The sequence below is a fragment of the Aulonocara stuartgranti genome, assembly GCF_965226115.1.
Source record: "Aulonocara stuartgranti genome assembly, chromosome: 3".
Classification (NCBI taxonomy): domain Eukaryota; kingdom Metazoa; phylum Chordata; class Actinopteri; order Cichliformes; family Cichlidae; genus Aulonocara; species Aulonocara stuartgranti.
In genome coordinates, this window is record NC_138941.1 from 78,813,065 (window position 1) to 78,829,467 (window position 16,403).

Sequence of the window (16,403 nt, forward strand, 5' to 3'; positions counted from 1 at the left end):
TGTAAACAGAATTGGTCCTAGCACTGAACCCTGTGGAACTCCATAATTAACCTCAGTGTGTGAAGAGGACTCTCCATTTACATGCACAAACTGGAGACTATTAGATAGATATGATACAAACCACTGCAGCACAGTACCTGTAATACCTACAGCATGTTCTAATCGCTCTAATAGGATATTATGGTCGACAGTATCGAACGCTGCACTGAGGTCTAGCAGGACAAGCACAGAGATGAGTCCACTGTCAGAGGCCATAAGAAGATCATTTGTAACCTTCACTAAAGCTGTTTCTGTGCTGTGATGAGCTCTGAAACCTGACTGAAACTCTTCAAATAAACCTCTGCAGATGATCTGTTAGCTGTTTGACAACTACTCTTTCAAGGATGTTTGATATGAAAGGAAGGTTGGAGATTGGCCTATAATTAGCTAAGACTGCTGGGTCTAGAGATGCTTTTTGAGTAAAGGTTTAACTACAGCCAGCTTGAAGGCCTGTGGTACATAGCCGATCATTAGAGATAGGTTGATCATATTTAAGATCGAAGAATTAATTAATGGCAGGACTTCTTTGAGCAGTTTTGTAGGAATGGGGTCTAAAAGACACGTTGAAGGTTTGGAGGAAGTAATTATTGAAGTTAACTCAGAAAGATCAATTGGAGAAAAAGAGTCTAACTTAACATCAATGGTACTAAGAGTAGCTGTAGATAATATTACATCTGTGGGAGTAAATTAATCCTGGAAACAGTAAATCTTCTTCTGTGAGCCTGTACCGTCACATTACAACCTCCTAGCTTACAATAAAACAGATGAATCCATGGCGAGAGTCATTATGTTTTTAGTTTAGAGTTTATTATGTGATACAAACACACACTCTGTTCATACAGCAGATTATCTAATACACACCTGAAGTACCAAAGAAAGTTTAAAGTATAAAACTGTCACAGATTTCTGAATAAACAGGAGCACACAAGTACATGAATGACTTCAACATTTAAAAGAGATTTAGGTTTACAACACGTTCAGTTTACAGAGGTGATCAGATTTATTGATCCAGAATCAATAAATAAGCATCACTACTGACTGAAATAGCTCATCCAGACATCTCACACTCACAGTGAAAGGGTTAAAGGTCATTCCACTGATTTTACACACGTTACTCTCAGCTTGTCGCCTCTGCAGAGGTAAAGTTGCATTATGGGACATATAGGAAATGAAACAGCTGATCGGGAGGATGCTGGGGTGGGGGGTGGGGGTGGGGGGGTGGGGGGGTTCTGGGTGAGCTGTGACAAATTACAGACTTATTTTATAGACCCAAGCTACACCTGGTCTATGTGTGAGCTACACCCGAGCTGCACTTTCTCTACACCTGAGCTACACCTGGTCTATGTGTGAGCTACACCCGAGCTACACTTTCTCTACACCTGAGCTACACCTGGTCTATGTGTGAGCTACACCCGAGCTACACTTTCTCTACACCTGAGCTACACCTGGTCTATGTGTGAGCTACACCCGAGCTGCACTTTCTCTACACCTGAGCTACACCTGGTCTATGTGTGAGCTACACCCGAGCTACACTTTCTCTACACCTGAGCTACACCTGGTCTATGTGTGAGCTACATCCGAGCTGCACTTTCTCTACACCTGAGCTGCACCTGGTCTATGTGTGAGCTACATCTGAGCTACACCTGGGCTACGTGTTAATGAAGTGGACCCAGACTTCACCTGAAATTAAATTCTTCCTAGGACTTGGACTACGTCTAGTCTACAGTTACGCCACATCTGGCTACAACTAGTCTACACCTGTCTTACACCTGGAATCTAACCTTACTTCACACCTGAACTACACCTAGTCTACACCTGGTCTACATTTGTATTCTTATAGGGTGGCCTGGATGTGAAGTATAATGGGTGGATCAAACCAGTCTACAGGTGGACTCTGACCCCGGACAGGACCTGGACTTTAATCCCACCCAGGACCTGGACTCTGATCCACTCAGGACCTGGAATGATGAGCTCGACCTGGACCTGGACTCATGAGCCCGGCCTGGACCTGGTCTTTAATCCACCCAGGACCTGGACTCTAAACCTGCCCTGGACCTGGACTCCACGTTTCTGGTTTCTGAGAGCTGGATCTGCTGCTTTGGCCATCATGGACAGTGGCTTGTCCCTAAGACGTTGGTGCTGAGAGGCATTCAGAATGACTTGCTTTCATTCAGGGCAGGTACAAAGCTGCAGAAGAAACAAGCAGGTGAGTCACATGGTCAGAGGGCCTGTTACCTGAGGGGCAGGTGGATGTTTGAGGGGGTGGAGATTGTGGAGATTGTTACCTTTCTTTTGCTTGTACCGCTGGGATAGCATTGAGAGAACCAGAGCGAGCACCAGAACCAGGAACACAGACACTGATCTGCAGATATAGAAACACAGTTAGCTCCACCCCTTCAAAAAAGAACCAATTGTAATGCAGATAAAACTAAGTCCAGCTAAACATCCAATCAGAAGCCTTCATCCGTTTAATACAAAAACACAAACAGGAAGAGAAAACACTGAGCACTAGTAGGTTAAAAGGATCAGATGAAGAAAGGAATCAATAACAGATGAACAGCTCATCACAGAGTGTTGACTGATTGATTAAAAAGTGATTAGAGGCCACTTAATAATTACAGGAGAGTTATCCTTACATCACACTTAGGATGATCCACATTTCACCAGGGAAGACTGTGGACGAGAAAAAGGACAGTGATAAGAACTTCAGGTTCCTCTCAAGCCGTGTGAAGAAGAAGGATGAACAGGTGAGCCTACCAGGAGGTCCAGCAGTGGTCACCGTGGTGACTGTCACCGTGGTCACAGTTTGGTTCCCGCACACAGCATCAGTCCACTGCGTGCACTCAGATAGAGTGTCCCGATGTAAAGCTGGAGGACACATAGGAGGACAAATTAAGCAGTGACTGATTGCAAATAGGTAAGTCCAGCCCTTTTACTGAAAGTGTTCTTACCCGAGCAATCAGTACAGTCTTTGCACCCGATCCCTACAGTCTTGGAGCAGTTCTTCACTAGGAAGAAACCTGAGAGACACACACATGAGCTAAGAGACATGCGCAGGTGTGCACAGGTAGATCTGTTTGAGTCAAAGCTTCAGCTGCAGGAGAACACACATTAGGACTCCTTACCTGGTGCACAGGTGGGACAGCTCCCTGCAACCCCTTGTACAAAGGTCATCTTCACCAGCAGACATGCAATGCTCACCTGGGATAAGACACATAGACAGTTGGACAACAAAGTGTCAGGTAAGAAGGGCATAACTATAGCGCACCTGCCTGAGCTATACTGAAGCTATACCCTGAGTATACCTGAAGCTAAAGTCCTTTCTATTAGCCCAATCTGCTCTGTCCTGTAAGGTAACAAACACACCTGGATAGAAACCAGATTCAGCGATCCAACTTTAGACACATGTTCACCTAATCTTAATCTGTAAACAATCAGTTCAAACCCTGTTGCTAGGAGACAGAAACAAAGTTCAACAAATGTGGATTCCTGAGAATGCGGCTCCACCCCTCTGCACGTATCAGCAAAAAACGAGCCAGAACAAGCTGATCTGATCTGAGGAGTCACAAATACTCACAGACCATATCAGACCAGCGCAGAGCAAAAACCACAGACCAGGCACCTCCTGTCATGGACTTCCAGAGAGTGAAGAAGTCTGAACTGCATTAAACGTGTTTAAATCTGCAGTCAGTCGTAAAATCAGAGAAAAGTCTTCATCTCAGGACTCCTTTAACCCTTCACCTTCCTCCTCCTCTGACTTCATGTATCTTCAGTGAGCTGGCACTCCTCTCTTAAAGCTGTACATGCTTGTCCTTGTGTGCGCTTTCTTCTGCTCTCAGACTTATTCAGGCTTCCTGCCATCGTCACCTGCCCAGCACTCACCTGCAGACCGTCCATGTTGTCGTCTCCTTGCTGTCACGGTGTGAAGTGATCGAATGAGTGACCCTGCACGCTATGACCTCTTTTATACTTTTGCGCTCCACTTTAAGATGAGGAACACTCCTGAGTCATCACATTACATCAGCAAAGTGGGAGGGGCAAAGAGTTCCTTGGAAGGACTGTTATTGTCTGGGCAGAGCTCTGGCACTAACAGATGCAGTGTGACTGTTTAACTGAAGCTTTATTGTCATAAAAGGTGTAAATTGTTGTCTCTGAGAGACCTTTAATGACAGGAAGGAGACAACATGGGCCAACTCTACCTGTGTCCAGCTGTCCAGGTGCTCCTAGCAGTGGGGACTAAAGGTGATGCTGACTGAAGAGAGTGTTTTGTTACACACTCAGGTAAAGGTGCAAACCTGTCAGGAATAACTAGTTTCACCTGTTCAGACTGAGATCACACAGAAATTCTTAGACTCCTTTTATATCAAAACAAACATGTTGGTCCAAGACTTCTGCAGGATGCCACAAACGGTAGAGCGCCAAGATGAGATCACTTCCTGTGAAGTATGAGTGAGCCTATCACCATTACTGATGGATGGCTAGTTTGTGTTGGTCTGTTTCAAAAAGTGCTTAAAGAAGTATTTAGACTCTTAAAGTTGCTAAAAGTGCTTTGTGGCGGTGAATGAGCCGACAACAGCACGTTTTTCATTGGCTGGCTTTCCACCTGCCCTGCTTCTGTAGCACACACACCACACCCTCTCCTCAGGTCGCAGCAACATCTTTATCAGGCGACACATGAATAGATAATGGGGCCACGCGTGCGAGTCCGCCTCCCTGACATCACACCCTACCCACTGCTCCACCCCTGCCCTGCAGCTGAGCCACACCGCGCCACACCTTACCCTGAATGAGCCAGCGCTCTTTCACAGAGTTAAAAATATCAGCGAGTGACTTTGCCCTTTCAGTGGACATTTAGCCCACTGCAGTAAAGAGAAAGTTTTGTGTTGATGGATCTGTCATCATTAGTCAGATAAAAGCTGCGTCTTGTAAAGCAGCGAGGAGTCAGAATCACTGTGAACTCTACAGACGCGCTAAAGGTCACAGACACAGGCTCTGAGTGGACCCGAGGTCTGGTTTCCTGATGAGTGTACCTTACAGCAGCAGATGGTTTGGATCTGCTCACTGTGTCAGTGCAAACATCTGGATGTGATAAATATTTACACACAGTTTCCATGGTGTCTGTTTGCAGACGTGCTCTTTGTTTCATCACACTGTGTGTGTTTGTCCGGCTAGACCCCAGTGGAGCCTTCAGTGCAATCATATCTATCTAACATCTATCATGTGAAAGGAGAGTCCTCTTCACACGCTGAGGTTACTTATGGAGCTCTGCAGGGTTCAGTGGCAGGACCAATTCTGTTTACATTATCACATATGATGTGTTTCTGGTGGCTTCACACGGGAACGGTTTGCAGCCGAGTGTGAAGCGCTGGGAATGAGAATCAGCAGCTCCAAATCTGAGGCCATGGTCCTCAGCTGGAAAAGAGTGGAGTGCCCAGTCCGGGCCGGGGACGAGTTCCTGTCCCAAGCGCGGGTGTTTAAGTATCCGTCTTGTTCACGAGTGACGGGAGACTGACAGACAGATTGGTGCTGCAGCTGGAGTGATGCAGATGCTCTACCTTAGAGATAGAAGTGAGGAGTTCGGGCGTCCAGCAGGGGCTCAGAGTAGAGCCGCTGTTCCTCCACATTGGAAGGAGCCAGCTGAGGTGGTTCGGGCATCTGACAAGGATGCCTCCTGGGCGCCTCCTGGGTGAGGTGTTCTGGGCATGTCCCACCGGGACGAGGCCCCGGGGCAGACCCAGGACACGCTGGAGAGATTATATCTCTCGGCTGGCCTGGGAACGCCTTGGTGTTCCCCCAGATAAGCTGGAGGAGGTGGCTGGGGAGAGGGAGGTCTGGGCCTCTCTGCTTGGGCTGCTGCCCCCGCGACCCGGCCCCGGATAAGCAGAAGTGGATGGATGAACTGAATATTTTTGCTCCTGGAGCATTCGCTGGTGTTCATGAAGAATGGAGGAAGCTCGTTTCTCTGTGTGTGACTGAGCAGTTCTGAACCACAAAAACACAACGACTGAAGATATGAGCGGTTGCACAGCTCACTGAAACGTGTCCTCTCTCTGTGGACAACATCTGGATCTCTGACTCTGCAGCTCATCACGTGGAGCTGGAGAGAAGGTGTGACAACAAACAGCTTGCAGTAAATACAGATCCTGGTCACAGCTGACATTGTGTGTGTTAAGACTGATCCCTGATGAGGCTCCATTGCACTTAAAGTACTTAAAGCACTTAAAGTTCTTAAAGTTCTTTTGCTCCGAGAGCTTTTAGGCTTTACTTCCCTTTTTGTAACGTTTCCTGCTGAGCCTCTGTGGATAAAGGGGGAATTAAAAATGTGTGAGGTGACTCTCAGTGTGCTGAACAGGTTGTTTTTACAACATTCATGTGTGTGCGTGAGAGATGCAGTGTGAGTGAAACTGTGGGATAAAAGCTGCTCGTTTAGAGCTGAAAATAGTTCAGGACGAGTCCTGACAGGTGCAGGACGGCTGCAGGCGTCAGTGAGAGCAACAAAGAGTTTGGCACCTTGACTGGGAGAAACCTGCTAGGTGAGGACCAGCTTTACCCTGGCTTCTGCAACAGGGCTAATTGTAAACAACGATCTGTTACCAGAAACAAAGCAGGTGTTTCTAGGTGTCACAGGCTGGGCCTTTTGAATTTTATTTTGGATTGCTGAGCTTCTCGTGTTAGGTTTGTGATTGAGGGTTATTCTTATTTAGGTTTTAGTTGAGGTCAAGTTGTTTTTGTCATCTGTCTCCTTGTTTTTCTGTTTGGTTTCTTGTCATGTGTTTCACGTCTGGTTTAAGTCTCCATGTTTCCTGTTTTATTTTGAAGAGCTCATTGTTTTGTTTCTACTTTCTCCTGTGGTGTGATCATGTTAATTTGTGTCAGCTGTGTCCCCTCCTCACCTCCTGTGTATTTATTCTGAGTGTTTCCATTCGTTCCTCATCACGTCCAGTGTGTATCGTTCCCCATCATCGAAATCATAGTTAATCTATAGTTTCATAGTCAGTCCATAGCAGTCTAGTCACAGTGCAATAGTTTTGATTTATCAGCTCAAAACAAACGCTCGCCTTTGGTTAGAATTAGCTCCGCCTCCCGCCTGTGTCCACACCTGGGTCCTCCACACCGTCTGCCCCCCCACAGACCGTGACACTAGGAGGCTTTGTAAAAATGTGAATACAAACAGAATACAGTGATTTATAAATCATCAAAGCCACATTTTATTCACAGTAGAACAGAAAATATGTCAAATATTTAAACTGTGAGCTCATTTTGAACTTGATGGAAGCAGCATTGCTGATAAAAGGCTGTAAAAGTCAGTGGTACTGAACAGAAACAGCTAGAGGAACGTTTATAGCCAATCAGAGAGAGGCCAGGTTTCTCAGAGGTAAGGATGGGCACCAGTCTGCAACAAGCTGTGGATTTCCCACTAGAGGACTCTTGTGATGACACCCTACGATCAGCGTTCGACCAAGTGACGTAGAGCTGACATTTGCACTGATTAGAGACAGGCTGTATCAGGTGAGTCATGACACCACACTGACATCAGCATTTCACCAGAGCACATGGGAGATACTGCTGTTTATTACTTTATATATTTTTTGCACATAGAAAAAGTGAATGGCGTTGTCACTTGGTGTTGAGTATCACTTCCTGTTCCCACGAACAGTGGTGTTTTTGCTGATCTGTGTAGCAACTTTAATTGAAAACTCATCACTTCTTGTTCCCTTGTGTGATCTCCACTCGCTTCAGCCAAACCACACTCTCTGTGTATTTGGGGATTGGCCAGCTTAGCTTAGCTCGTAGCTGATTCGCTCTGTGTCAGGTGTTAATCAGACACACCCTTGACACACGCTCCAGCGCTTACAATGATTTCTTTAGATAAAACATGATTCATACAAACTTTCTGTGGACGATCAGTAATAAATCTGATCCAGTGAATCAGCCCTGGAGTTAGCCTCGTCTTAATTAAGTGCTGCAATAAAACCTGTGTCCTCATTGTCCTCAAAGCTGAAGTCAAACCAACAAATACAACTCTTACCTGAGCATCTGTTTGTCGTAACTGATGTGCAACGGTATCAACTGAAAGCAGCGCTGCATCTTCTTTCATTTCACCCCCTTTGTGGCTTAGATGCCAACTGCGTAGGGTCCACCTGATCCAGCAGAGGTAAGATGTTTACTGACCACTCGCTACGTAAATTCAGTAACCTGTCAAAGCGTGACTATCCAGAGTTGGGACGGTGAAGAAGAGTTGCAGTCCTACATGCCTCTCTGCAGCTCGCCTGTCAAGGCGGGCCCAGAGGCCAGCACGTGCACGTGGACCTATGAAATGCAGTTTTTAACGTGTACACAGACTTTATTCACAAAATACAGATGAGGAGAGTTTATGTGGGGAGATGTGCACAGAATGTCACAGCTACTAACTATTCACAGGGGAATAATCGAGGTGTGGGAAACTCGAGCGTGGCTCTCTGGAACAGACAGAGATGGTTGATTAGCTGAGAAACCGAGGATGTGGACAAACAAAGCAGTCTCATCTGATGTGGCTTACTCTGCAGGCAGTGTAACGGCAGTCTGGCAAGGAAGGAGTGGCTAGCAGGTCCCGCGGGCATGTGGTGTGGATGTTAGCCGGACAACTCGGAGACCAGGCAGTTAAACAGAACAGTCTCCCCAACTACCACAATAGTAGGACAGCACCCCCTACTGGTGCCATACCACAATAACCAGGGTTGTTACATCAGGTGGTGAGTGTAACATGTTGACTCATGTGTGTATCAGCCACTAGATGGCACTGTGTTGCTGCAATGTGTGCAATTCACTCGCGAGCAAGAAGCTCCAGAGGAAATGGAGAGGTAGACGAAATAAAGTGGAATCGGAGCAGAGATTGGTGTGTGCGTGCAGTTAGTAAGAAGCTCGGTATATAGACAAAAACAAAACATGGTGTCAGAAGTGGGATTCTACGCAATCCCTCGCCGTCGGACAGCGCAGACATGGAGGCTTACGGCGTTCCCACACCGCGTATGGATTGGGACTCCAGCAACCTGCCCGAGGCATGGCGGCGTTTCAAGCAGCACGCCGAGCTAATGTTCGCTGGTCCTCTTCGGGGGAAGGAGGAGGCAGATAAATGCAGCTACCTTCTTCTATGGGTCGGTGAGAAAGGACGGGACGTCTACAACACGTGGACGCTCACCGCAGACGACTCCCGAAAGCTTCAGACGTACTACGATAAGTACACTGATTACATCATACCGAAAGCTAACCCAATCTACGCCCGATATAAGTTCCATGAAAAGATGCAGGGTGAAAATGAGACATTTGAACAGTTTATTACAGAGCTGAAACTGCTTGCTAAAGACTGTGGGTACCCAAATACAGATGAAATGGTCAGGGATCGCATTGTATTTGCCACTAACTCGCCACACGTCCGAGAAAAGCTACTCAGCCAAGGCGCAGAGCTCACGCTAGAGAAAGCTATAGATATAGCACGATCACACGAGCTAGCAAAGCAACAGCTAAAAACTATGGGTCACTCCAGGGGCCAAGAAACTGTGCACGCCATCGGCAGGAAATCACACAGACAAGAATATCAAACAAGAAGCGTGAGACCAAAAGAACACGCTAATGCAACACTAAAAACGTGCAGCTATTGTGCCGGACAACACAGTAATAAAGACACCTGCCCAGCAAAAGGGAAGCAATGTGCAAAATGCAAGAAAATGAACCATTTTGCGAGAGCATGCAGGTCAAGACTCCCTTCGCAGACAAAAGCCCACCTCAAATCAGTACACACTGTGAGAGAGAACATAGAAATGTCAACTATGGACACAGATGAGGACCAAGACTGTTTCTACATTGATAGCATCACCATAGAAAATGAAGGAAGAAATGATGAGCAAGCATATGCAGACATGCAGCTTGGTCCCCCCCCACAGACAGTGAGGTTTAAAGTTGACACTGGGGCGCAAGCAAACACAATTCCAGCTAACATGTTCCAGACACTCTTCCCACACGTGACACTGAAGCCTGTCACACACAAGCTCACAGATTATGGGGGACACTCACTCAGCGTGGAAGGAAAATGCCAGTTAAAATGCAAACACAAAGACAAGACCTGCACGTTGGAATTCCATGTTGTTAACACAAGCGCCCCACCTGTATTAGCAATGAAAGCTTGCCGTGACCTTAACCTGGTAAGGATCGTGATGGCAGTGACGGAGGAAAGAGGCAAGACAACCAACAGTTCACAGGCAATACTAGACGAATATGCAGACGTATTCAAAGGGATAGGAGAATTTCCTGGTGAATGCAGTTTCCATGTAAATCCAGACGTTGCACCCACAGTCAGCCCACCTCGTCGGATTCCCATTGCTCTGCGAGCCCGACTCAAAGACGAGCTCGACAACATGGAAAGGAACCAAATCATATGCAAGGTCACAGATCCTACGGACTGGGTGAATGCACTTGTTGTCGTGGAAAAACCCAAGACAGGCAGACTCAGAGTATGTCTGGACCCCAGACCCCTCAACAAGGCTATACAAAGACCCCATTACCCTCTACCCACCTTGGAGGATGTCACCACAAAACTTGCTGGGGCCAAGTATTTCAGTGTTTTGGACGCCAGATCAGGCTACTGGGCCATTAAGCTAAGCCACGAATCATCTCTGTTAACCACATTTAATACGGTGTTTGGCAGGTACCGCTTCCTCAGGTTGCCATTCGGCATAATCTCAGCTCAGGATGAGTTCCAGCGACGCGTGGACGAGACCTACGAGGGCCTGAGGGGCGTGGCAGCCATTGTGGACGACGTACTGGTCTTCGGAGAAACCAAACAGGAGCATGACGACAACCTGAGGGCCATGCTGCAGCGCAGCAGGGAGAGAGGTGTAAAACTGAACCCTGACAAGTGCACCATCTGCGTCAAAGAGGTCAGTTACTTCGGTCACACATTGTCACACGAAGGGCTGAAACCAGATCCACAAAAAGTAAAAGCAGTCCAAGACATGGCGCCCCCACAGAACAGGGCGGAATTGGAAACAGTGCTGGGGATGGTTAATTATCTAGCAAGATTTGCCCCACACCTGTCAGAGATAAATGCTCCGCTCCGCCAGCTGTTAAAGCAGGACAGTGAGTTTGTATGGGACAAGAACCATGACAGAGCCTTTCAACGAATGAAGGAGCTGATCACTAAAGAACCAGGCCCAGTTCTCTCCTTCTTCGACCCCAAGAAAGCGCTACGACTCCAGGTCGATGCATCCAAAAGTGGCCTCGGTGCTGTGATGCTGCAGGACGGCAAGCCAGTTGCCTACGCATCCAAGTCACTTAACAGCACTGAGCAGAACTATGCCCAAATAGAAAAAGAGCTGTATGCTGTTCTCTTTGGTTGCAAGCGGTTCCACGAGTACATGTACGGTCAACATGTGACCATTGAGTCGGACCACAAGCCACTTGAGTCCATACTCAAAAAACCACTAGCATCAGCACCACCATGGCTACAGAGGATGATAATACAGCTGCAAAAGTACGACATCAGCATCATCCACAAGCCAGGGAAAGACATCCCGGTAGCCGACACGCTCTCCCGGAAATCCATAGAGTTCCACGTCAAATCACTATGTGACGGGATGGATGCGCAGATCCACTCAGTCCTCAGCAACATGCCTGTCAGTGATCAGAGACTCTCAGAGATAAGAAACGAAACAGCCCAAGATCCTCAGCTCAACAGCCTGAGACGGACCACATTGAGTGGATGGCCTGATAAACGGTCTCAATGTCCGCCTGACATTCAGGAGTTTTGGAACCACAGGGATGAGATCTCACTGATAGACGGGATCATGTTTAAAGGAGAGAAAATGATCATCCCAAAAAGGCTCAGAAAGGACATGATAGAGCGGATTCATTCCAGCCATATGGGCATAGAAAAGAGCAAAAACAGAGCCAGAGACCTTCTGTTTTGGCCAGGCATGGGAAAGCAGATTGAGGAAGCAGTCGGAGCCTGCAGCACATGCCAGGAGAGACAAGCTGCTAACCCCAAGGAACCCCTGTTGTCACATGCAATACCAGAACGACCGTGGCAGGTCATAGCCACCGATCTGTTCACTTGGAACTCGGAAGACTACATCATCATGGTAGATTACTACAGTAGATTCTTCGAGTTGGAAAGACTGCACAGCTGCACTGCAGAAGCAGTGATCCACAAACTAAAGTCAGCCATGGCTAGGCATGGTATTCCAGAGTCGGTGATTAGTGATAACGGTCCGTGCTATGCTTCCAGTAAGTTTCAACAGTTCGCAAAGTCATGGAGTTTCACCCACACCACTACTAGTCCCCATTACCCACAGAGCAACGGGCTAGCCGAGAAAACAGTCCAGACAGCAAAGAAACTTCTGGACAAGGCCAAAGCGGAACATAAGGATCCCTACTTGAGCCTATTAGAATACCGGAACACCCCCGTGGACAACTTAAAGTCGCCTGCACAACTACTCATGAGCCAGAGACTTCGCTCCATCCTCCCTGCAACACCAAAACAGCTGGAACCCCAAGTAGTTTGCCAGCAAACAGTGCGTGAGAGGAGAGAAGTCTGCCAGCAGCGCCAGCAGACTTATTTCAACAGAGCCGCCCGACCTCTGCCTCAACTATATCCTGGCACACCGGTCCGGTTCCGGCAAAAAGACGGTTCCTGGAAACCAGCTGTGATCACAAGTTGTGCTGACACGTCCAGAAGCTACAACATAACCACAGATACAGGACAAGTTTACCGGCGTAACCGCCGACACCTCCGCAGAAGCAGGAACAGCGTAGGAGGTGAGGAGTTCATTCAACCAACAGGCATCAGCGATGACAGCCCTGTGGTATCTCAGCCCCCGCCTGTGGAGCCCCCTGATAAAGACATTACAACACCTGGATACACGACTCGATATGGGCGTGTTACCAAACCAAGACAGGTCTTGGACCTGTAATATTGTAAAGGGTGCAGGCGGATCGCTGCCCTAAAAAAAAAAACAAACAAAAAAAAACAAAACAAAAGCTGTTTACATGTTTGTTGTTCCAATGATGTCATTATATGCATCTGTTTATTATGTTTGTGATATAGCCAGTATTGAGTCGAATGCTATGTTATCAATGGATGTGCTCAGGATGTTATTCCTGTAATTTCAGTTGCCTTAGAAATTTTACAAGCCTGAGTTGTGTTTTTTTTTTAAGAAGGGAGATGTAACATGTTGACTCATGTGTGTATCAGCCACTAGATGGCACTGTGTTGCTGCAATGTGTGCAATTCACTCGCGAGCAAGAAGCTCCAGAGGAAATGGAGAGGTAGACGAAATAAAGTGGAATCGGAGCAGAGATTGGTGTGTGCGTGCAGTTAGTAAGAAGCTCGGTATATAGACAAAAACAAAACAGTGAGTGCCTCGGGAGGGGATTGCTGAGTAGGCTTCATCATCATCATCATCATCATCATCAAATGCATTCATAAAACACTTTAAAACAACCACAGCTGACTAACGTGCAGTACACTGGAACTATACAGTAAAATGAAGAATAAGAACGACTTTATTGATCCCGAGGGAAATTCTTTTGTCATGTACATGCTCAAAGCAGCAGGAGAGACAGAGGGACAGATGAATAAGATCTATAATATACACAGTAAGAATAGTAGTATACAGTAATATACAGTAGTAGGATAGTGCAAGACATAGTATCAAATATAAATGACTGTATCCTGGAGAATAAAGAACTTAACTATCAGTGCAGGCGATTCTAGAAAGTGACAAAGTGTTGTGCAATAGAATAAAGGGAGTAGCAGCGTGTGATGGGGGATGAAACAAATATTAAATATTCAATTTAATATCTGTTGGGTAATATTGCTGATTATGATACTGGTAATATTGGTCTGAGAGGGAGCAGAATAACATTGGTTATTGGTTAAAATTACATAAGATATAAATAAAAGCCAAATAAAAGAAAACATAAAATTATTACTTTGTTTAATTAATTATTATTAAGCTATTCCATAATTTAGGAGCCGCGATAGAAAAGGCCCCGCCCCCTCTGAGCTTCCTCGTGGATCTCGGTACTTCCAGGAGCAGCTGGTCAGCTGACCTGAGAGACCGACAGGGTGTGTGGTCTGGGGGTCTGCTCACTGAGCTCATTTTAACTTATTTCACTGTTCAGGACATTCCTGATGCGTCTTAATGTCACGCTAGCAGTGACAGGAAGTGACCTATACCCTGCTCGTCAAAATAAAAGCTATTTTTTGCAGCATCGAGTCTGTGAAACTTCTGGAATATTGATCAGTTCAGTTAATCAGTCACATGCTGTTTGTGGACTGAGGGTGGCTCTGGAGGAAAGGTCACAGTGTCATTTAAAGGTCAAATGTGAGTCTCCTGTGTTCAAAGCTGCATCACAGCAAAGATTAAAAATGAGTCAAAGGTTCACAGACGACAAGCTCGTGCCGTGTCTTTTGTCCCAGCTTTTCTTAATCCCATCTCACTTTTTCTAACCGAGTTTCCAGGTGTGTCTGAGGCTCCTTTAAAGGTGGGAAAAGTGAGCTTTAATGGGAAAGCTGCTGTGCTGGGCGACTAATGTGAGGCGGAGGGCAGAAGCTGGAGGTCTGGATCGAATCCACATGACAGAAAAGCAGGAACAGATTCAGTCCGAGTCATTCATTTGATTCCAATCAGCACATTTATTGATCATTAGTATCCACATTAAACATTAAGCACTGATTCATCCACTGAAGCTCAAACTGCACAGACACATGAAAACATGATATTTATCTTATAAAACACGATGTTTATTATTCAAAGGTGTTTGAAAGCCTTTCCAGGTGAGTTTGATCCAGGAGGGTCTGAAGCCAGAGTGAGACAGAGACTGTGTCCTGTGTCTGTGGAATGCGTGATGCTCGGGTAGCCACACCCCCGGGCTGGGCCATCACCGGCACACCTGCTCTCCATCACGGTGACTACACGAACCTCTACGGATGATCTGATTTCCTCGTGTTGGTGTTGTTCCCAGACCATCATGAAAATGTTGTTCCAGGTTCAACATTGCAAGTGACCAATCATATTGTTGTGACGTTATTCCTTTGCGCGCCAAGCCATTCGTGCATTTATGAAATTCCAATGTTGCAATGACAATATCAATTCTTAAAGGGTTACGGTTAGGGTTAGGGTCAGGGTCCGTTGATCGGCGGACAGAGGCGGTTTCAAGCAGCTTAAGTACAGTTTTTTGTTTTACGCCGGTTTTTCCCGAAGTCGCAAAAGTATGACGTCACAACATTCTGATTGGTCACTTGCAATGTTGATCCTGGAACAACATTTAGTATGATGATCTGGGAACAACACCAACACGAGGAAATCAGATCAACCAAGATCTACTTAACCCGGCGCTGACGGATGTTCCACGCCAGTCCGTTAGTCACCCCCACAGTGGTAACTAGACTTCCTCGAAAGCGTGCAATCACTTCTGGTTGGAACTGTGTTTCATCTGCCAACTTGTGTCCAGGTTTCTACTCGGCGTCTGCCACCTGCCTGTCCTGACCTGCCTGTATAGCCCCCTCTCACAGGGGGCTATACCTCCTCCCTCACAGAGAGAATTATGACCTTGTTTTCTGCTTGGCCGTCACCTAAAGATTTACATCCCTGATAAGCAGGAGTCCCACTATCTGTTTAACGTCTCCCATTACAACGGCCTCACTGTGGTAACTTTCCACATGCATGTAAACTAGTGACAGGAGTGCTCTCACTATGGTAAAGTGAGAAAGTGATATTACTATAACTAATGTGATGTGATTAAATATGTGATTAATACATGAGAAAAGAAATCTGCCACCACATTATTTAATGGCAAACAATCAAATTGAACTAAACAGTCACAGATTCATGTAGTGACTGTGTGCAAAACGTTACAAGACTATTAACAATGACAGATTTGTTCCAACAAGCTCTTGTTGTATTTTCCCATGTAACACAGTGGAGTATACTCAACGACCAAGATGGCGCCGCGTATGGATGCCCTGGTGCTTCAGTGCGTTACTTTTGTTTTGTTTTTGTGCTTTTCTTCTGTGTCTGGGCACTCCTCTGGATACTCTTACACCAGAGAAGAGCTCCTTAACTACAGGACTACAACGCCTGTGGATTTACTTCCAATATTTGTCGCATCTGCGGCAGATTTACTGCTGACTCTGATCAGGAAAGTGAGACGCCGGAAGAGAGGGAAGCGAGCGGGCGCACTCGTGCGTTTGAGGAGACGTGGACTGCGTACTGCTCTTCCTGGGATCTTCCTTTCTAATGTACGCTCACTCGGGAACAAGATAGACGAACTGGCCCTGATGAGAAGCATGAACAGAGACTTTGCCTCCTCCTGTGTCTTATGTTTTA

General features: G+C 46.5%; 1 protein-coding gene across 4 annotated transcripts; it reads right to left on the reverse strand.

The window, feature by feature from the left end:
* Window positions 1-824: 824 nt before the first annotated feature.
* LOC309702152 (uncharacterized protein) lies at window positions 825-4,046 on the reverse strand. Of its 4 annotated transcripts, none has more exons than XR_014275390.1 (7): window positions 3,165-3,610; window positions 2,991-3,059; window positions 2,797-2,907; window positions 2,676-2,712; window positions 2,325-2,401; window positions 1,628-2,226; window positions 825-1,583 (listed from the first exon to the last, which is right to left on the reverse strand). XR_014275390.1 is itself a non-coding variant. In XM_082526594.1 (7 exons), exons 1-7 carry the CDS (start codon window positions 3,934-3,936, stop codon window positions 2,210-2,212), a joined length of 402 nt encoding a protein of 133 aa, XP_082382720.1. In that variant the 5' UTR covers window positions 3,937-4,046; the 3' UTR covers window positions 825-2,209. The 4 variants fall into 4 exon arrangements, 3 of the variants coding, with proteins under 3 accessions (XP_082382720.1, XP_082382721.1, XP_082382719.1); XM_082526594.1 differs by adding an exon at window positions 3,922-4,046 and having other exon boundaries at window positions 825-2,226; window positions 3,165-3,240; XM_082526595.1 differs by adding an exon at window positions 3,617-3,998 and having other exon boundaries at window positions 825-2,226; window positions 3,165-3,240.
* Window positions 4,047-16,403: the final 12,357 nt, after the last annotated feature.